We start from the raw sequence: 21,573 nt of genomic DNA on the forward strand, positions 1-21,573 counted from the left end.
CCTTGGTCGATCTCTTCTGGCTTAAGAAATGACCACTTAACCAAGAAGGTGTTATTTTCTTGGTCATTCTCTTTGAATGTGAGCAAGCTGTCCTGAAAGATGATTAAACCAAACCTTGTTTTATAAAGGATAGACAGAAGAGTATGAAGGAGTTTGAGTGGACCCTTCAGGCACTTCTAGTATTTTGGTATATAGCAATAAAATAGATAAACTTAACAAGAACTAATGAAACAACAACTGAATGTTGACATTCATAGCTAACTTTATGGTTTTACTCTTAAAGAAGCCCCCCCTCCAACTTTTGTAAGTTTAAAAGTTTGTACAACTCCCTTGTCAAGGTAATTAACTTTTTATGAATTAGATTCCATTTCATTTTGTTTCATACTCTGTCACTTAACAAAAATATAATGTCTTGCTCAATGCCATATGCTGCTAGAAATCTCATGAAACATCAGTGTCCCCATGAGTAGATTGATTGATTGCTTCAATCCATCTAATCAATCCGCCGTGGTTGGACATTTTCCCTAGTCCATATTGTTCTGATCATTTGAATTCTCTGGTAAAGACATATTTGTGCCTAAATGTGCAGAGTTGGAATTACTCATTAAAACTGCATATTTTGGGAATTTTGAATGTATATTTACAAAGAGCTTTCCCAAGAGATGGATGAGAATATCTTTCTAATTTTTCTCAGTACTGCTGATGCTATTGTAAATCTCTTAGCCAATTTTATAGATGTTAAAAATGATCTTCCTGGTTTTATTTTAATAACTTTCATGATTTGAAAGCATGTTTTTCCTTCAGAAATTACTACCAGAGCTCTTCATATATTCAGAGACATTGCTCTTTTGCCGGTGTCGATGCACAATAATGATTGTGGTTTGCATAATCTCAAAGTGGATTTGGAGAAACTGGGCGACTTAAATTGCTGCATCACCTGCCTGTGGAGAATGCCTTCCAGGAGGACTCTGTTGTCCTTCCCGGAAGCAGGCATGTATCAGAGGAACCACAAGCACTGTACAGGGAGAATTGAATTCATTTAAAGTAAATATATGTGAGCATCTATGAGTTACTACCCACTGTATTGTGTAATACCATCTGGTGAGACAAGCTGGTTTGTATACCAGCAACTGTAGTAAACAAGTAAGAACCATGCCTGCAGTTTCAGAAAAACACGATGTAAGCTTGCATGTGAAGAAAGCTGATTCCTTAGCACACGATGAAGCTCTGCTTCTGGTGGTGTGGTTAGGAACTCTCGTGATTGATCTTGAGGGTCAGTTTCCTTAGGTTGAAGGTACCTGGGAGACTAGTAAAGCACATTGTGTCTCAGAGGGTGTCTCCAGAGAGGACTGACACATGTGGAAAACCCTATTGTGTGCATACACTGGGGGTGGGGCTGGAATTAAAGGAAGAAAGAGAAAGCCTGCCACACATATTCTCTCTGCTTCTGGGCTGTCACAAGGTGGGCTGCTGGCTCCTTCATGCTTTTCTTGCTACAATGGTCTGAAACCTCAGAAGTTGTGAACCAAAATAGATTTTTAGTCTCTTAAGTTGTTTTTCTCAGGTATATCATCATGGCAGCCATTCTGATTGACATAGAGAAGGAAGCATGCTCAAAGGAGGTGTGTCTGTAGTGTGTGTGTGTGTGTGTGTGTGTGTGTGTGTGTCAAACTATGGGCAAGAAGTCCATAATAAGCTGGTGGCCCAGTGGACTGAATGTGTATGGCGATATGTCCAGTATCCTCACAGTGCCTGGGGAGGTGGGATGACTTGAGTAGGTCTTAGAGGCTAAGGTTACACTGTGAATATTCTTAGATACTTTATTACAATAAAGAAAATGTAAGTGGTCCCTCATTCTGGGACCTTACCGAGGTTCAGAAGGTGGTAAAGACAGGAATGACCTGCCAAATACCTTTGTTTCATTGTGACTAAGATTCTTAGATAAAATCTACAATGCTTTGGCAAAGCCATTAAGGTGGAAGCAATCTGAGTTGTCTCGGTTTTGGTTTGTGTTTTGTTTGCTTGTTTGTTTGTTTTTTAAGAAGGACTCCAGATGTCCTGAGGTTCATTTCCAAACCCTGGGGTGACTTTCTGAGCTCCCTACTTCCCTGTAACCTCTCAGGCCAGCCTTGACTTGAGGAATTTCCTTCCATGTGCCCTCATTCTCTTCAGTTGGGTTAAAGATGGAATTTCTTCCCTAACGGTCCTCAACTTGATCTTCAAGCCGCATGTCATTGGGAAAATGTAATGCCAGCTGAGATCACTGGGTGATGGAAGACTGAATGAACAGACCGAGTGCAGAATTTCAGAAGCAGTATGCTTCAAAGACTGCAGGGTCTTCAGAATGGAATTGTGTCTGAGTCTTTGCTATTGGCTGTAACTTCAAGGCAAGTCACGTGGACCTTATGAGCTATTAATATTTCCATACCTTGAAATTGGGTCATAGTAACACCTGGACGAGGATGCTGTCTGATGGGATGGAATCCTGGCCCCATGTCTGGGATGCAGTGGCTATTCCATACATGTGTTCCGGTTGTTCTCGTCTTCATGCGGAATGAGATTATAACCCACAGACATCCCTCATGCGCCTGGAGCAGCCATCACTGACTTGGCTGAAGCCATATGGGTTTTAGTTTATCACTGTGCCATTAAAATGCCATCATAAATTAAGAAAAATTCCTACTGAATTTAAGAATCTTTAAAAACCTTTCCGGAATCATGTGTGAAAACACCATTCGCCTCTGTTTGCGAAACCATTCCCATCCCCTCTGGACTGTCATGTTCTCACTGGACATGTGTGCCCAGCTGGCAGCTGCACCAGCCAGACCTGAGGTAATTGGAGTGTAGTTCCAATTTGTTTCCACTCCAGAGTCTTTAAATTCTATTTCAAGCACGCATACATATACAGAATGCAGATGTGGGGATGAAAACCAGGCCCGTCGGGGTGGCAAGGCTATGATATTGAACTGCTGCCAGGCGGTTCTGGAGAGGCCTCACCTGGGGATTGTTTCAGGCCCAGCCTTCAGGAATGGTTGTATCCTTTTCATATAGTATAAGCTAACCCATGGGACAGTCACTGAAATTCTCGTTTGGAGTGAAACGTTTCACAGTCTGTGACCAGACAGGGCTGAAAGATTTTCTCTGCAGTCTAAGGAGCTTGTGACTTCATAGGCACACAGGAGAGCTCGCTCCCTGAGGATCTGACATGGGATGGGCAGAGGGGAGTAATGGAACTGCTCGTGTCTAACACACAAAGATGACTTGGGACAAGGGGACATTAATTTATAAGCTAGATCCTATGAGGCTAAGTACATCATCTAGAAATAAAATTCCTAGCTCAGATAAGTCCCTTACCCAAAGTCCCTTTTAGATGACTAATGAATATGCATTCATTCATTCAGTATCTGTTTATTAAGAGCCTGCAATAGAGATGGCTCAGCTGTTGATTGCTGAGTGCCCCAGAAGAGAGACAGGAAACCCACAGAGCAAGGTGGCTACGAAGACTAGTCATATCAGTGAGCTCTGGGGGGAGTCTGAGGCCCTACCTCATGAATAAGGTAGAAGAGCAGCCAAGGATGACTCCTCACATCAGCCTTGGGTTCCCACATGTATACACACACATACACATCTATCTGTACACACATATACACATACCACTCACATGTCCACACAGGACAGGTGGAAAAAGAAAAGGACCTATAATAGGTACTTTGATAGATAGGAAGAGCCATGGGTAAAAAAAAAAAAAATACTTTAAAAACTCCCCCCTCTTGCCGCTTGCTGCTTTTCCAGAGGACCCAGGTTTGGTTTCGGTTCCCTTCACCCTGTGGTTGCTCACAGTCACTGGTATCTCCAGTTCCAGGTAATCTGTGCCTTCTTTTGACCTCCCTGGCTTTCGCTTTCTCTCTCTCTCTCTCTCTCTCTCTCTCTCTCTCTCTATATATATATATATATATATATATATATATATATATATATATATATATATATATATAATTTGTGTGTGTGTGTGTGTGTGTGTGTGTGTGTCTATCTCTTTCTCCGGTTTTTCAAGATAGGGTCTCTCTGTGTAGTCCAACTGTCCTGAGACTCCCTTTGTAGACCAAGCTGGCCTTGAACTCACAGAGATCCACTGACCTCTGCCTCCCAAGTGCTGGGATTAAAGGTGTGTACTACCACCACCCTGCAGAACATATCTCTTCTCTTAAAACTTATTTTAGCTAAAAAGCAAAGGGTAAATACCTTTCTGGAACCAAGTATGAAAACACCGTCCTCTCTGTTGTCAAAGGCATCATCCCCATCCTCTCGAGAGTGTCATGGACATGTATACCCAGTCGGCAGCTGCACCAGCCAGACCTGAGGTCAAGCATTAAGATACAAATTTGTAGCTCAGGGTGAGAAAAGAACAGAAAGAAAACACGGGTAGAATATAAAATAATAGAGGACATGGGTATTGGAACTCTAGGTGGAGTATCCAGGGAAACCCTCACTGAGAAGACGGTTTTAATGGAAACCTGGCTGGTGACGTGGGGGGACATAAACCTATATGGGAAAGTTTATTCTACCGGAGTTTCTTAAGTGCTGTTTCTGGTCGATATTGAAAAGGATAACTTCCTTCTGATGTCTGGTCCTTCCTCTGTGACTCCCCCCACTTCCAGGAGCCTACAGGGCCTGTTGTTTTCCAAGTATCAATGACTAGTCTGAGTATGTTGGGAATGTCACGTCCCCTTTCACTTTGGAGTTTCATGAATCTTAGTTTGGGAAAAGACAACTTATAGTCTATTTTTATATAACTGTTTTTCCTAGCCATTTTTTTTTACCCAACCATTTTTTTTCTAGAAATGTAGATGACTGATAAAAGTCTCAAATGCTCTCTTCTTATGTTAAAAGCTTTCATAAAGTGTCTGAAATACTTGAAAGTCTGTTAGCATGAGAAGGGGAGGGACAGCCACCCAGTCCTGGTGGCAGATGTTCAGACACAGTGACCGACATGGCTTTCCCTTCGAACCTGAGGGTCCCTTCATCCGGTCAGCTCTAAGGAAGTTCCTCTGGTTTCTACAGTAGGATGCCATCCCCCAGCATAGGCCTGTAAACCTGACCAGTTGTAATCCAGCCTTGGATAAGCTGGGAAGCATGAGGTTGAGGCAGGCTCCACCCTTTCAGCTCTGTATGCGCATGCTCAAGGAGCCTGGCACTCGTGGGTCTCTTTGGTTTGTAATGAATTCTTCCCTTGAAGATTTCAGTGTTAGCTTTCTCTCATCTGTCCTTAAGCTTCTCTCCTTTTTCTAATTCTTTGATGTGTGTGGTTTTTTTTCCTCTTTGCCATTTCAGTGGTGTTTCTGGAGGGTATGTTTGTTAGGTGAGATGCCATACTTAACTAAAAGCCATCTGTTTCCTTTTCAGTCTCTTCTCATTAATATTTACCTAGTGGTGCTAGTCTACGCCCCCACCCCCATGGCTTCTCACAAATACACAAACACCAGGACTCAGATGAAACCTCAGCATCTTTGATTTAACACTTCAGTTATCCATGACCAGATAGCAGGCGAAGGCAAATGTGTTCGTTTCTTTTCTGCTATATCTATGGTAAATACCCTGGCCTAACAACACCAACTAGGGGAGAAATGGCTCATTTGTCTCACAGCTCCAGAGGGATAGAGTCCAGCGTGGCGGGAGAAAACATGGCAGCAGGCAAGGAAGGCGTGACAGCAAGAGCAGAAGCTGGGAGATCACATTTTATCTGCACACAGAGAAGAGTAGATGGAGGCCGGCTGTAAACCTTCAAAGTCCTCCAGTGGTGTGCTTCCTCCAGCAAGACTCCGTTTACTAAAGGTTTCACAACTTAACCAAACACTAACCCTGGCTGAGGAACAAGTGTTCAAACCCACTGTGGACACTGATAACCAAACCACAGTAGCAAGTGCGGTAGCTTGAGACTGCTCCTACTGTCTGCTAGCTAGGACTCTCCAGTCACAGAGGTGCTTGGTGGGGACATGTCCTTTCTGTCACGTGACTCGGGAGTTCATGTCCATCCCGTGTTCCTTGCTGCATGAGTGCGTATTGCTAGATCATGAGGGTGTGTTGCCGGAGCAGCCAGACGCAGCTGCCATTCTCCTACATTTGACCTCTTTGGCGGCTTAGGTTGGAGTCCTCAAATGTGGGTCCTGAAAGGGATCACTGTCAAACCGTGCTTATGAAGAAGACAAATCCAGTGTGCCAGCAGGTGTCTGGTCTTCACTTTGCGCCACGTTAGTTAATGTCTCATTGGCCAAAATAAGACATACGCCACCCCGCTTGGAACTCTGACATTCAGTGATGGTATCTGTGGGAACCAACTTGTCCCATTTTTATTTGGAATGTCAAGGTGCCAGCCTCTTGAGGGGAGTTTAATATGACATAAGCGTTCGATAGCTATAGTAAAACCACAGAGATGTGCTGTTTCCACTTGAATGAACCTCTGAGACAAGCACTGAATCTTATCTTGTGCCTTGCTGTAATGATTAGGTCTCCAGTCAATGGACTAATGCTAAAAATAAACCTACAAGGTCAGAGTCCTAAATATACCTTCTGAGGATGGTATGTATTGCCTTTTACTATAGGCATCAAGGTTAGAACTTTGTCCTTTTGATTCTAGAACGGGGGGGAAAATGGCCTGGTTAACACCTGCCCAAAGAGAATAACCGGGTGCTTACATGATAACCAGACAATGCGTTCTGAGGAAGCTCCAAACAAACAGCCCCTGTTGCTTGCTCTCCAGGTTTATTCTGAACATCTATAATTGTGTTGTGGTAGAAGTGGCTCAGCTTACGTTTCACACCCATGCTCCTTGATCTGTGGGCTGACGACTGACTGCATATACTTTTGCGTGCAGGTGTTCTCTACCTCCAGTATGGAGATGAAACCAAACAGCTGCGGATGCCGAATGAAATCACAAGCGCGGACACGATCCGTGCCCTCTTCGTAAGTGCCTTCCCACAGCAGCTCACCATGAAAATGCTGGAGTCGCCCAGCGTTGCCATCTATATCAAAGACGAAAGCAGAAACATCTATTATGAGTTAAATGATGTGAGGTAAGTAGTTTGGGGGCGTTGTTGTAGGTAGTAGTTTGGGGGCGTTTGTTTATTTTATTTTGTGGGTCTTTGACCACCCATTGGGTGTCTAGAGTTTGTCCTCAGTCCATATTCCCCTCAGCCTGATGGAGAAACCCCAGTCATTCCATTTGACTGCTGCCACAGATGGGAGGGTGTCCACCCTCTGGCTGCCTACAGTTGAGTACAAGGATGCGAATGGACGTCTTCCACGCAGACCTTTGAAGTGTGTGTAACTAGCTCTGCCTAGGTGATAGCTGACAGGAGCATAAGAAAAGACCCAGCCCTGCATTTCATCTGAAGGTCAAGGAAACTAAAGCCCAGGGAGGTGGTAAAGAAATACCAAGAGCTAAAGTCATACTTTAGACTGACAATTTCAAACTCCCTCACAAACTGCCCTTTTTCCCGTGACAGAACTTGTAGATGTTTTAAGTAATGATCCTACTGGGTCTTCGTTTGTGCCTCACAAGTTCGAAATGAAACTAAACTCAGTGTCTGCCAACTACACTGAGAAGCAGTCCCACATGCCAGTTCTGAAAGAGTCATCCTTTACCCAAGGGTGTCACCTGCTGAAGGGACTTTCTCTGGGAAGCGTGGTTGGACAGATTAGCAGGAAACAAAAGCCTTGTCCTTAATTGCAGTGTTGTTGTCCGTAGAATGAGGGCCCCTTCTGATCTGTCCCCATAAATCAGCTGTAGAAACGGGATTTAAATTTATATAAACAAGCAGTTGCTATTATAGTTGTAGTAGGAGCTGCGGGCCTCTTCCCACAGCCCGGTTCCCGGCCACCGGCTAGCTTATGCTCCAAAATAACAACACACAAACTGTATTCATTTAAACACTGCCTGACCCATTTCTATTAATGTGTGTAGCACCGAGGTGCGCTTATCTGGAAGATTCTAGCCTACGTCCATCCTGGGTCAGAGCTTCATCGCATCTGCCCCAGAGAGCAGCGGCCTGGCATCTGACCTCACTTCCTCTTCCTCCCAGAATTCTGTTCTGTTTACTCCACCCACCTATGTTCTAATCCATCAGGCCAAGCAGTTTTTTTTATTAGCCAATGACCTTCTCCATCATATAGTCCCTAAATAGTTTAGAAGTCAAATGCTTAATCTAGTCCTTACGTTTTATGGAACCAGGAAATTAGGTGTATCAAAGTTAAGGGGCTTTTTCAAGAGCATACAGCCAATTAAGACAAACACACAAACACACGCACACATCCAGGATGTCCAAATGTTCAGCCCAAATCATGAGGAGCACAAGACAGACTTTTTGGTCACTACCCTGGAAAGAGCAGGCTCCCCTGTTTCTTCATCATAGAAATAGCAAGTAGTACTTTATAAAATGTGCCTGCAGAGCATGAATGCAAGCTGATCCATATCTAGCAGCAACCCCAGATGACTACTAAGGCGGTGCCAGGGTGTAATTTAGGGCTTTCATTACTTGACACATGCCCCAAGCTATAGGTGGTACTACAACTGTTGTGCAACTTCCTGCTTTTGGAAAACAGGTTTAAATATTTATGACCACTGAAAAGTCATGCTTATTTTTTTAGATAAATTATTAATCAAGCTGTCACCATTTTTTTTAATTTACAAAACATAAAGTTAAACCGGAGGTAATCGCGTTATATTGAAACGTATATCTCTGATAATATAAAGCCGTGTGTTATTTTTTACATGGACAGACCACTTCACGGCTATCGCCTTCTATTTCCGCACTCATGGGTAGAGAGGCCCTGAGGGACAATAGCCGTGACTAAGTGCTGGACTGCAGACCCTAAAGCTGTCAGGAGGCGATTGGGAGCACTTGGACTCCTCGGACTTTCAGCCGATTGAAACATTTACATATTTCATGAGTTACCATTTTCTAAAGCCTTTCCCAGTTCTAAGGTATGGTTCCTTGGGCTTGGTCTTGCATTCTTTGGAAATGTCAGGAGGGGACTTGGGAAGAGCCAAGGAAGAAAAAGACCATGGTCCTCCTCAAAGAAATCCATCCGATAAAAGAACTGAAGGCAGTGCTTGTTAGAAGAGACACTTTTTAAACCCTGGTAATGTGAGGATATAGCGCAAGTTATCAGGGATAAGGCCTGGGTTTTAGTCCATGCCCTACTTCCAGATGCCCACAGACACACATGCACGTATGAACACATACACACATACATGCACACAAACATACACACAACCTAATAATTCTCAGATGTATTACTGTGTTGTTTGTTTCTTATTGCAATAATGATAACTTGTTGGCACTTAGCCTACCATTCTCTCTCCTTAAGTTGTTTTTTGTTTCTTTAATTTAAATGTGAAAAATGGGCCTAAAAGTGTTCAGGATAAAATACTTGTTTTTGGTGAATATCATGTTTACCTTAAATGACCGTTGTGTATCCTCCCTGTAGGATCATTTACTCTTTAGCTTTTGTACATAGATGTTTTAATTTAAGTTCAGTGATGGAAATTTTTGCCACAAACATTATGTAATACATTTAAAAAAAGAATACAGGTAGGTGTAACTACAGACAGCGGCTTTAATCTTATGAAGTCATAATTTTATTTCTATCGATGTTCTAGATGTCAGAGCGCATTTGCTGACCATTTGACTAGTTCGTTATTGTACTGGCTTCACGTATTTTCCTCAGGGAGGTACTGAAGAGAGGTCAGGCCAGGATGCTGTATGGTAAATGTCTCCACAATGCAGTCTGGCCTTTTGTAGTTGGCTCATCTCAGATGAATAAGTTTCTAAATTAATCATAAATCAAGCTCATATATTTTAAATACATTTACAATCATAGTAAGACTTTCTTGTGGCTAGTGAGATTTCCAGTTTCAGCACATGTCACACCTGACATCTGCTAGCCAGAGGCTGGGTTCCTTTCATGAACCGCCACATCCTTACTCCTGCCTCTCTTCTCTCCATTAACCTAGCCCCTGTTGATAACAACGACTGCCTGCTCCCCCAAACTCACTTCTAATGAGCTACTTGAAACATGAAGCAGCAATGCAAGCTAGGACTAGTTGATGCTTCAAAGCAATAGCTGGCAGGTATTTAGAGAGAAACAAGACTCCTCCTAGAATCCTCCACTTCATTTAAAACACAAATATGACCTAAAGATCCCAGTGGTTGTGGTCAACCCACTCAATGCAAGTATACATACAAGAAAGATCACATCTGCCTGCCCACTGCCCCTCAGCTCCAGCCAGCATTGGATGGAACTGCAGTGTAGGTGGGCTAGAGGCCCACAGACCAACCTGAGAGGAGGGCCACTTCTGTGTGATTTGAAGGTATGCTCTGCGCAGGATGCAGAACCCCTGTCTTCTGCAGTTGGAGTTCTTGGCTCTACAACTGGGATCAAAAGCAGTGAAGACTCTGCTGTTTTCTCTTTGTGCTTCAATTTGTATGGAGAAAAGTATCTAAAAATGCCCTATGGGGGACAGAAATGCATTGTTAAATATACTGAATTTGATCTCTTTTGATATTTTTTTCTACATTCTGTATGCATTTTGTTTTCCTTGCTGAGCATGTCAGAAAGAAAAATATCATTGTTATGTATACATTAATTAGATAAGCAGAAAAGCAGGTGTTTTGGCAAAGTAAACAATTAAGTATTTAAATATTAACCAAAGCTCTTTGAAGGTATTGTAAATATTGGCATTTTACTGCCTTCAGGGGTGTTAGTTTTCCACACTCTGAAGCTTGAAAGCAAGTTCTTGTTACCTGATATTTATGGGTGGACGTTAATACTGCAAGAATAACACGTTCCCTAGGAACGAGACGAGGGACGAAAAGCCAGAGTCATTTTTCTTCTTCTCTTCCTTATTTATCTTTGCCCATTTCATGGTGAAAAGACTTTTTGTCTGGTTCATGGTAGTCAACCGCCGGAGTGTCTGTCTCTGTCTTTTGCCTGATGCTTAAGGACAGGGAGAGGAAATGGCCAGAATCAGGGTCCTTTCCTCTGCCATAGTGATGGATGTGTTTGATTCCAGGAATATCCAAGACAGATCCCTTCTCAAGGTGTACAACAAGGATCCTTCACATGCATTTAACCACATGGCGAAAGCTGTGAACGGAGACGTGAGGGTGAGTACCGCTGTTGGAGTGCGGACTGTGTTCCCAGCTCTCACAGTCCCTTCTTCTCACAGCCAACCACCGCCACTACCACTTTTCCTGGGATCGTGTTGCTTGTCTTGTCTGGTGACTCATTTGTTCACTGATAAAACAATAAGATGTCCTGGTCACTTGAAGGACGGAAATTAGAATGGGGTTGGTTCTACCTTCGTTCCCTTAGCATGGATCTCAGTTCTCATCTTTACTCACTTACGTACTTATTTTAGTGGTACTCAGGATGGAATGCAGGGTCCCCCTTTCGCTGGGCTGTTCTGTATCCTCTACCTCAAACACAGAGTTTAGATAACTCTTCACTCTGAAGATATCAACGGCATCTGGAAAGCCTTCTGTCTCAGTATCCTTGGTCTGTAACGCATTAGCTTACTAGGGAATCTGTTGCAATGCTTCCACTGAGTAAAAACAGACAAAAGTGCATGAGCTGCATGGGAAAGCAGTTCTTGTTCTCACTGTAGCTGCTCCCAACATCCTCATGCGGTTGCTCACCTGCTAACTCGGGGCTGTTTTCTCTTAATGCAAGCATCATTACGTCTTCTGTGAACCATGCTGGGAGCAGAACATAAATACCTACATGATTCAGAAGCTGAACTCTCCAGATTTAGGTCATTTTAGGAGATTGCCCCAATATTTATAACACTCGGGGATGTCTGTCTGGAAGAAAAAATACGGGAAAACTGTATGAGAAGAGTCTGAGAATCACATTAATACAAGTCCACTGGGAGAGGCTGTGTCCAATGTAAATAAAAGTGGGGAATAAATACGTCAATTTCTCGGTTGGGTGGTGGTGGTGCACGCCGTTAATCCCAGCACTCGGGAGGCAGAGGCAGGCTAATCTCTGTGAGTTCAAGGCCAGCCTGGTCTACAATAGCTAGTTCCAGGGTAGCTAGGGCTGTTACAAAGAAAAACCGTACCTCGAAAAAACAAAACAAAAAACAACCAAAAAAACGAATCAATTTCTTGAAATGCACTGTTTCCCCAACACATACACAGAGTGCATGCAGTCACCTACAAGGACACTGGAATTCAACTTTAAGAAAAATACTTTTTATTGTTAATGAAATCTAGGCATTTCCTACTGGTCTTTCCGTGAGTGAGCTGCGCTCTGCTTCCTCCTGATGTCCATGTGTTTCTTCTTGCTGCCGTTACAGCCCTGTGTGTCTAGAGAGTCTTAGCAGTCTAAATATGGACTGGCCAGCCAACCCAAATTCTTTCTAGAGAGTCAGTGTATGTGTGTCCATCTGGCCTGTTTTCTGGAAGTCTCCTATGTTGATTTGCAGCCCCATTTTCAATCCTCTGGCCCTGCTTCTCTCGTCAAATCTCCCATCTTCCACTGTCTGCTTTTAAAGACACCCGGCGTTACCGTGCATCTGCTCATGGTCTGGGGGACCCCCTGTTCTCAGGGAGGCTGCACAGCAGCCTTAGTGTCCCGGTGTCTTATACCCTAGCATCACATGTGCAGCGCGTTAGGCTGCAGAATCTACGGGGACCAGAGCTCTACCTTCCTCCTGGGATATGTGAGTTTAAATACAGGAAAGGTCAGGAGATCCAGCTGAGGGCTCCAGAAGAATGCCTATGAAATTCTGTATCATATTGTGAGCCAAGGCCCAGTGGGACCAGGACCCACCGTTTTGAAGGGAAAGGCCTATTTTGTCCTCAACTGCTTTTCTTTTTCTTTTTTCTTTTTCTTTTCCCCGTGTGATTCAAACTAAAAGGCTGCAGTGCTACTTCAGAAAAATCTAGAATTTTAACATTTGTTCTTAGTCAGTTACATGTAACTGCAAGCCAGAACCGTGGGAAGACAATGGGCCATTCCTTTAAGGGAGCCTAGATGGTCATAACGAGACCCTGGGTGGCATGACTCTGCTGTGCTCTTTCTGAGAAACACCCAAGTTTTGCCCTTGGGGCATCTTTAGTTCGGATGTTCCTTCCTTCCACCTGTCCTTCTGCCATACTGTTTCTGTTACACAGAGCCCTTCCTCAGACAGGCGCCCCCCAGTTGTTTCTGGGGAGCCGGCATGTGGCTGCAGGAGACACCTGTTTTAACTCTGAAGCACATGTGGTGCCTACACAGACAGGACTTGCGGTGGGAACCAGGAGCATCCAATAGTAACCATGTGCGTGTAAGCTATTAAGATGCACAGACTTTGCTCTGGACTCCAGCAAAGCCCTTCAGCATTTGCTTGTGGATAAAACACAAGTGCTTCCTTTCTGGATTGTTCAGAGCCCGCTTCAGATAACAGTTATGTGTGTGTGAGAGAGAGAAACTCAGTCATTGCCCTCAAACGAGGGACAACAACTGTTCATAATGCAGTCAGTCAAAAGACCTTGTATTTTAGTAAAGATTACTCAAAAGTGAGAATCACAAAAAGCTCTATCAGAACCATCTCGGTATGATCATGTCTGATCAGCATAACTTAGAACCTTTCCTTAGATCCCAAAAACTAAGATGTGGTAATCTTCCAGCCTCTCTTTGGGCTCTGGGAATTGGAGCTGTCTGCTCTCTCCCAGTGAGTACAGCTGCATTGCTGGGAAAAGGCAAGAATTTTGCTAAGCCTTGCCTGTATACAGTCCAGCTGTAAAACGTCACTGCTAGTGTGAACAGAACAGAACAGAGCAAGTACCAGTTGTTATCATAGACTTAGACTAAACCAAGCTCCATGGTGGGCCAGAGCACACTGCGTCCTCCTGTGCGTAGGCACTGTGAGCGTGACCATGAAGGAATGTCATGACAACCCTTCACCTGCACCTGATGTCATTAGACGTCACTCACTAGCCTCCCAGAGACAGCCTGGGCCAGACCTTTGGGCTGTCCGTTCCTTCCCAATAAACAAGCATATGAAAAAGACATGAATTGGAACAAGCTGAGGAGCCGTAGCAGCAATGCCTAGAGTCTGCAATGACCTCTGAAATTTTCCTTAAACAAGGACTTTAATACCTTGCCTTTGAGTCAGAGGAAATGGGAGACTGTGGATCTACAATTTACAGGCCGTTCTCCCAGAGCGGTTTTATGATAAGAATGGTGTGGCCCAGGAAGCAAGTTAGACCAAAGTATTAACTCCGAGGTTACAGGCCTCTGAGTGTGCATGGAATTTTTGTGGGGAAGCAGGCGTCTAGTTTTTCATTTAACATCTCGCTGAGCCTTGCTGAGGCCTCTGTGTCTAATGAGACTTGTTCTTGGCTAGAACTGAACATACCTAACTGGACTCCTGAGTCTGCTGATGCTTTCCACATGGGTGTAAAGCACCCCAATCGAATTTAGTCACATGGCTTTTGTTCCTTACATCAGGTAGGTTTGATCATTCAATTCCCAGAGAACTGGTACCACCATATGGAGCAGGCCCTTCTGAATACATTATGTGTGCTTATTCACAAATTATACGTACCTCGAAGGTCATCCATTCTGTTTTGTGGCTCTCAAAGGGAACTTTTGACTTCCTGTTCACTAAACCGGGTTGTTATCTGATCTTTGGGGGCTTCCCTATTTCTTGTGTAATTAATATTATTACCCAAGATTCTCTGCTGTCATTGTAAAATGCTCTCAACCTACTGTGGATCTTACTCATATGTCTCTAATTTTTTATTTGAATGCAGACAACCGCTGGGTTTACATTTAGGACACCTCCCCAGAATTAACCTTGTGTCTTAAATTAACTACCAATACCCAAGTCAGTTGCTGCTTCCCGGTTGTTTTCTATTTGAGCCTTGCGTTGATGATGAGGAATAGTCTACTTAGAAGCCAATGGTTTCCATTCCACACCACGGCTAAATTCTTTGCATACCTGCAGCACACGCTAGCTTCCTTTATTCCGTAGACCTATCCTTTGTGTCACTCCCCAATGGCTTCAGTGTGTTCAGTCAGGATTCACGCAGTTTAAGCTTCTCTCTCTCTGTCTCTCTCTCTCTCTCTGCTCTTCTTTTAGTTTGACCTTGAACTTGTGATTTTTTTCATCTTATCACTGCTTTAGCTACTGTTTCAAAACTATAACTCTGTGAATGAACACAGAAATGGATTTCTAGATCCTCATTCTTTAATTCTAAACCCAAGTGTGTAACCTCTAAGCCACTGGTTCTCACCCTTCCTAAAGCTGTGACCTTTTAATATAGGTTTCATGTTGGGGTGACCCTCAACCATAAAATTATTTTTGTTGCTACTTCATAACTGCTTCTTTGCTATTGTTTTATGACATGTATATGACATGCAACCTCTGTGAAAAGACCCATCCGACCCTCTCCAAAGAGCTTGAGTCCCACAGGTTGAGAACCACTGCTCTAAGCTGTTACCTTCACATTGAATTTTCTTCCAGTACTTCTAATTCTACTACTGAAGAACTCCCTTGATTCTCAACCTCTGCAGGATGGAGTGCCTGTGTGTGGGTCCTCACACCACACGCTCTGCAGGATGGAGTGCCTGTGTTGTGTGTCCTCACACCACACGCTCTGCAGGATGGAGTGCCTGTGTGGGTCCTCACACCACACGCTCTGCAGGATGGAGTGCCTGTGTGGGTCCTCACACCACACGCTCTGCAGGATGGAGTGCCTGTGTTGTGTGTCCTCACCCCACACGCTCTGCAGGATGGAGTGCCTGTGTGTGGGTCCTCACACCACACGCTCTGCAGGATGGAGTGCCTGTGTGGGTCCTCACACCACACGCTCTGCAGGATGGAGTGCCTGTGTTGTGTGTCCTCACACCACACGCTCTGCAGGATGGAGTGCCTGTGTGTGGGTCCTCACACCACACGCTCTGCAGGATGGAGTGCCTGTGTTGTGTGTCCTCACACCACACGCTCTGCAGGATGGAGTGCCTGTGTGTGGGTCCTCACACCACACGCTCTGCAGGATGGAGTGCCTGTGTTGTGTGTCCTCACACCACACGCTCTGCAGGATGGAGTGCCTGTGTGTGTCCTCACACCACACGCTCTGCAGGATGGAGTGCCTGTGTGTGGGTCCTCACCCCACCCATGCATGTGCAGGAAATGGAGCCTGAGAGATCTGAAAACATTGAATTTGCGGCTAGAGGAAAGGTTTCAGTGGTTTAGAGAAAGTCCTACTCTTACAGAGGACCTGGATTCAGTCCCCAGAACCCATATTTAATAGATTATAACCAGATATAACTCCAACTTCTAGGGATTAGACCCCCTCTTCTGGCCTCCTCAGGCCCTGCACTCTGGTACACAAACCCACACACAGACATACATACCTACACCTAATTAAAAATAAAAACATTTTTAAAATTAGGTTACTAACCTCCCTGATAACTGTCCTTCAAAATATTCAACCATTCTCCAGCGCTTGTCCATGTCTCTCACGAAGTGTCTCACAGACAGTTCTCTGGTGTCTGTACTAACACTCCCGCCAGGGCTAACTCGTGAGCTTTTATTAGGCACTGGCAAGTATTTAGTCCCCAAGACAATCCTTGAGGCAGACGTTGGTGTGGTCTGCATATTTATAGCGATGAGCACTTGTTTGTGTTAAGCAGTTGCTTAGCTAGAGGAAGGGGGCTGCTATCACCGAGGAGGCTGCTTCCTAGTCAAGGTGCCCAGCTCACCTCCACTGGTTGAACCACAGTGCTCGCCGTTCTTGCATCTGCTCATTTCTTACTTCCCATGTCAATTTTTTCTTGTTCTTGGTATCCAGAGTGCCCTGTGTCTCCTCATATTTCGGCCTGCTAGGGACATATGGAACACTCAACATGTTCCCGGTGTGGCCTGCAGTGTCATGGTGGTGAGAGGTGCATTTTCAGTGGTCTAGCGAGAAAGGATCGGGTCCTGAGGGAACCAACTCAAAGGGGATTAATTTAGTTCCCCAAACTTGATTATGGCAGCCCTGGTTCTCACAAAGTGAGGGAGGCTACTCACATGCCTGGCTCCTTCTTTACATGACCTTTTCCCTTTCCGCTCGTTTGCCGTATTGTTGAATAGACTCGCCCTTGCTATTCACCTGGACCTGGATCTGGGTTTCCTATCCAACTGAAGGGGGAGGAGGGCAGCAGCAACCGAAAATGCCCAACCCCTTGGATATTTTGTTATAGCAACACAAAACGGACTAAGTCTTCTCTTTTAAAGTACTAATGGACAGTCATCTCATTCCTCCCTCCAACGAACTGCTAGCATATAAAAACACGGGAGGACGTGCTGTCTGCTAAAGCTGTGCTCGAGGGCTGTCAGTAGATCCTGAAGAGAATGGGCCAACTGTAAAAGACAGCTTTAAAACTCTTTGGAAAGTTTTAACATGTGTTAGGCATCAGAAGATACTAAGGGATAACTGGCAGCTATATGGGTTAGAATAACAGGTTGGCACTTTAAAAAAAATGAAACATGCTAAAGTATTTACACATTAAACGACATGCTGAATGAAGTTTTCTTTAAAATACTCCATCAATGGAAAAAAAGTAGTAGAGGGAACAACTTTGAAAAACATAGAAAGGTAATAGGGGCTCCTAATTTTTTCTCTATTTTTTTTATGACTAAAAATTTCTGCTGTAAAATGTTTAAAAAGTAATTAAAATTAAAAACTGTTTTTCGGGCCTCCATGAAAGATGGCCTGCTGCAGAAGGCTTCTGAGTGGTCAGTGTAATCCCGGCTTCCCTCTGAGGAGCAAGAACACACATTCTCTTATCTAACCCCTTAAGTCATGTTCACCTTATCCCGAAGATGGTGTGCCCTTTAAAGGCTCAGATCATACTACGTTCACCTCCAAGTCTCCCTGAAGCCAGTGTGGCATCCGGAGGAGCGGTGGGTCAGTCGATGTGAGGTGCAGTGGGGTGGTAGATGTGGGATGCGGAGGGGTGGTAGATGGGGGTGCGGGGGACGGTAGATGTGGGTGCAGAGGAGAGATAGATGTGGGGTGCGGAGGGGTGGTAAATGTGAGGTACGGGGGCTGTAGATGTTGGGTGCGGGAGGCGGTAGATGTGAGGTGCGGGGGGTCTTAGATGCGGAATGCGGAGGAGCGGTAGATGTGGGGTGCAGAGAGGCGGTAGATGTGGAGTACGGGGGCGGTAGATATGGGGTACGGGGTGGGGTGGTAGATGTGGGGTGCGGAGGAGCAGTAGATGTGGGGTGCGGAGGGGCGGTAGATGTGGGGTGCAGGGAGCGGTAGATGTGTTGTGCAGAGGAGAGGTAGATGTGGGCTTCAGAGAAGCGGTAGATGTGGAATGCGGAGGGGCGGTAGATGTGGGGTGCAGAGGGGCGGTAGATGTGGAGTACGAGGGCAGTCGATATGGGGTACGGGGTAGGGTGGTAGATGTGGGGTGCAGAGGGGCGGTAGATGTGGAGTACGAGGGCAGTCAATATGGGGTACGGGGTAGGGTGGTAGATGTGGGATGTGTAGGGGCGGTAGATGTGGAGTGCGGAGGGGCGGTAGATGTGGAATGCGGAGGGGCGGTAGATGTGGGGTGCAGAGGAGCGGTAGATGTGGAGTACGAGGGCAGTCGATATGGGGTACGGGGTAGGGTGGTAGATGTGGGATGTGTAGGGGCGGTAGATGTGGAGTGCGGAGGGGCGGTAGATGTGGGATGTAGGGTGTGGGGGCGGTAGATGTAGGGTGTGGGGTGCGGGGGGCGGTAAATGTGGGGTGCGGAGGGGCAGTAGATGTGGAGTGGGGGTTGGGGTGGCAGATGTGGGGTGCAGAGGGGCGGTAGATGTGGGGTGCAGTCACAGCCCAGAACAATGGTTACTGTGTTGCTACAGATGTTGTGATGTTCCTAGTGAGGACCCGCTGTAAAAATATCCCCAGTCTCCCTCCCAAGAATAGTTCCCTTCTGGTTTATTTTTATCATGTGGACACTTGGAGTCTTGTACGCGATCATTTTCCTTCTTTGTGTTGCTACTCTCAAGCTTAGAATTAGATTTGTGGCCCACCCACAGCAAGAGTGCAGGCACTTGCAGGCTGTAGTTTGTGTGTTGGCTTGGTTCCTGGCCTCCCCCTTTAATTTCCTTGCTTTTCTTCTTCCTCTTGTCGTGTATTCCTCTTGGCTTTTTTTTCCTTACAGGATTATAATAATTCATGTGAGCTGTATTAGTTTCTTTGTAGAATCTGTCCAGACATAAATAGTATTTTCTGTGTGCCATTGTTCCTGTGTCTGTGGTGGAAGCAGCATGGGAAAGCCCTTCAGATTTTAACTAAATTTAAAGTCTCTGCAAAATAGGTGTGTTGAATCCATTTTTTTTATTCAAATGATAAAACTGAGGCTCAAGACGCCTCCCTTCAGCTCACAACTGACAACCACTACCCACCAGATCAGAGCCCGCTTCTTTTAGCTTCCTTGTATTCAGCCCTAGCTTTCCTCTCTTGATATTTACATATATGTTTTATGAGTTATAAAAAGTTGTATAAAAGAAGTTACTCTTCCTAGTACAATGTACAAAATATTTTTTATTTATTCTAGTTTTTATTTATTTACTTTATTGTTTGCTTTGTTTCTTGACATGGTTGGATATCCCCTCCACGGTGGCCTCTTTTACTTTGTCCCATCTCGTTCTTTGATGATTACCTAAAAGATAACAACAGCACAAAGAAACAAGGAGGGAAGTGAAGAGAGAGTTACACAAAGAGGAAGAGGGGGAGACGGAGGAGGTGACCAGGCTGCAGAACTCTTGTGTCTCTTGCATTCTGGCTAAGATGAAAGTTTTGGATTTGGGAGGAACCAAATAAGGCTGTAGGAATGGAAGTCTACCACAGAGATGGAATATCAGAAAACACTCCCTGACTTCGTTCATTGTTTGTGCTGCCTGTCCTAGCCAGGCCCCTCTACCTGTTCAGTGGCAGTGGTATTAGAAATCCATGTTCATGATTCACTTACTCTGTGCCCCGCACCTTGTTCAGTATTGCTATTATATTCATTCTTATTCGATTTCCATAACACAATGAGAGAGAAATTCCTGTGATTCCCTGAGGAGGAAGAGATGAAGTTGAGCAGAGTTAGTCAACCCATCTAGTACCACACAGGTAGTGAGATGTGGAAATGGATGCAGAGCTCGGCAGAACTCAGTAAGATGGTAATGATCACTTCCATGGCCAGACCATCTTCTTAGTCTCCATCATCAGTGTCCATGGGTCACCTCCACGCCTAGGTACTCCCACTTCCTGAAGACCTCATGCAGGAGTCAGGCTTCATCAGACCTTTTCTTCATCACTGTCCTTTTTTGGGACTTCCATGGATACCCCTTCAGCCCCTGTATTCTCCTGGCATGCTCTTCTCTCTTCTTACCTTGTAGTCACAGATACACTCTTCTGAGACCAGGTCCCCTTTTCTTTCATCTTCACACTCTCTGCGACTCTCTCACTAGCCCATCCTGCATAGATTCTGACTAAATGCAGTCATGGAAAATATTACTTAGGTCAGCATTTTCCTGTTGAACTTTTAATGCTTTATTTACTAATGTCAATACAAATGCTCTGTAAACAGGCTGCTGGTGGTTTGCAGCCCATTCCCAGTGAGGAACAAGAATGCCTACTTGTCTTCCCGCATTCTCCTTTCCATCTCTGCAACAGGACAGTGGTTGTTTTCCCTGGAGATTCAGATGAGAATCACAGTGATGGGAAAAGCCTGGCTTTCTCAGACACAGTGACTGTGGGAAATGCACAACTGCCAGCCTCCCCACCCTCGAAAGACTGAGTCCCAGGGGTTGCACTCACCTGCAGTAGAAATCTAGCTCTCCTGTTAAAAAACCTAAGTAAGATACCGTGTGTTGCTGTATACACAATTCCTGACGACAAAAACTGCCTTAGGTGGAGTGGGTTGTTATCATTTCAAATATCTTCAAACGCCTAAACTAAGCATTATGATTTTACAATAGTGAGCATCACCCCACAGCTATAAAATGTCAGAGAAATCCCCCCACCCCCTGCAGCCTGCTGAGCCAGCTCTTTCTCCCAGTCATGCTTCCTCCAGAACCTGACACTGTAACAGTAAACAAGGCAGATGTTGAAACCCCTGCTTCCAAATATCTGTCTGACCAGGAATCAGAATAGCCAATGATCGATGCCGATTCCACATCTGTTATTTTTCTCATCAGCTCCAGGCTGTACGAAGCTTGCCCTTCTCATTGCTAGCATCAGTGAGACTGTGGGTCTTGGTTATGAGCAACGAGTTGCCCCCTTCACCTGTGTCTTTAGGACGGCCGTGTCACAGTGATGAGTTTCTCTTGCTGTGGTGACTCACCAGCCAGCGCATTTTAATGCCGAGTCTGCCCGGCATGCCTTCCCTCCGTGTTCTCAGGTCTTCGCTTTCTCAGAAGCAAACCTGCACATCAGACAGGCAGCTTCCACCGGATGCAAATCTCATTTTTCCTGCTGCGTGGCCACTTGTTTTCCCTTGCACGTCTTTTTGTCATTGAGAGGTTATGACAACATGAGCCATATTGTA

At 45.0% G+C, this 21,573-nt stretch overlaps 1 protein-coding gene across 24 annotated transcripts in view; it reads left to right on the forward strand.

Moving 5' to 3' along the window:
- Kiaa1217 (KIAA1217 ortholog) overlaps nt 1-21,573 on the forward strand; it is an 812,359-nt gene that overhangs the window by 710,053 nt on the left and 80,733 nt on the right. For all 24 annotated transcript variants that reach the window (XM_075970615.1, XM_075970611.1, XM_075970614.1 and 21 more), the window contains 2 exons: nt 6,872-7,070; nt 11,072-11,165. In XM_075970615.1, coding sequence (XP_075826730.1) covers nt 6,872-7,070; nt 11,072-11,165 — 293 coding nt within the window. The remainder of the gene's footprint in view (nt 1-6,871; nt 7,071-11,071; nt 11,166-21,573) is intronic.

Source organism: Microtus pennsylvanicus, chromosome 4, assembly GCF_037038515.1.
Source record: "Microtus pennsylvanicus isolate mMicPen1 chromosome 4, mMicPen1.hap1, whole genome shotgun sequence".
In the NCBI taxonomy this organism is placed as follows: Eukaryota; Metazoa; Chordata; class Mammalia; order Rodentia; family Cricetidae; genus Microtus; species Microtus pennsylvanicus.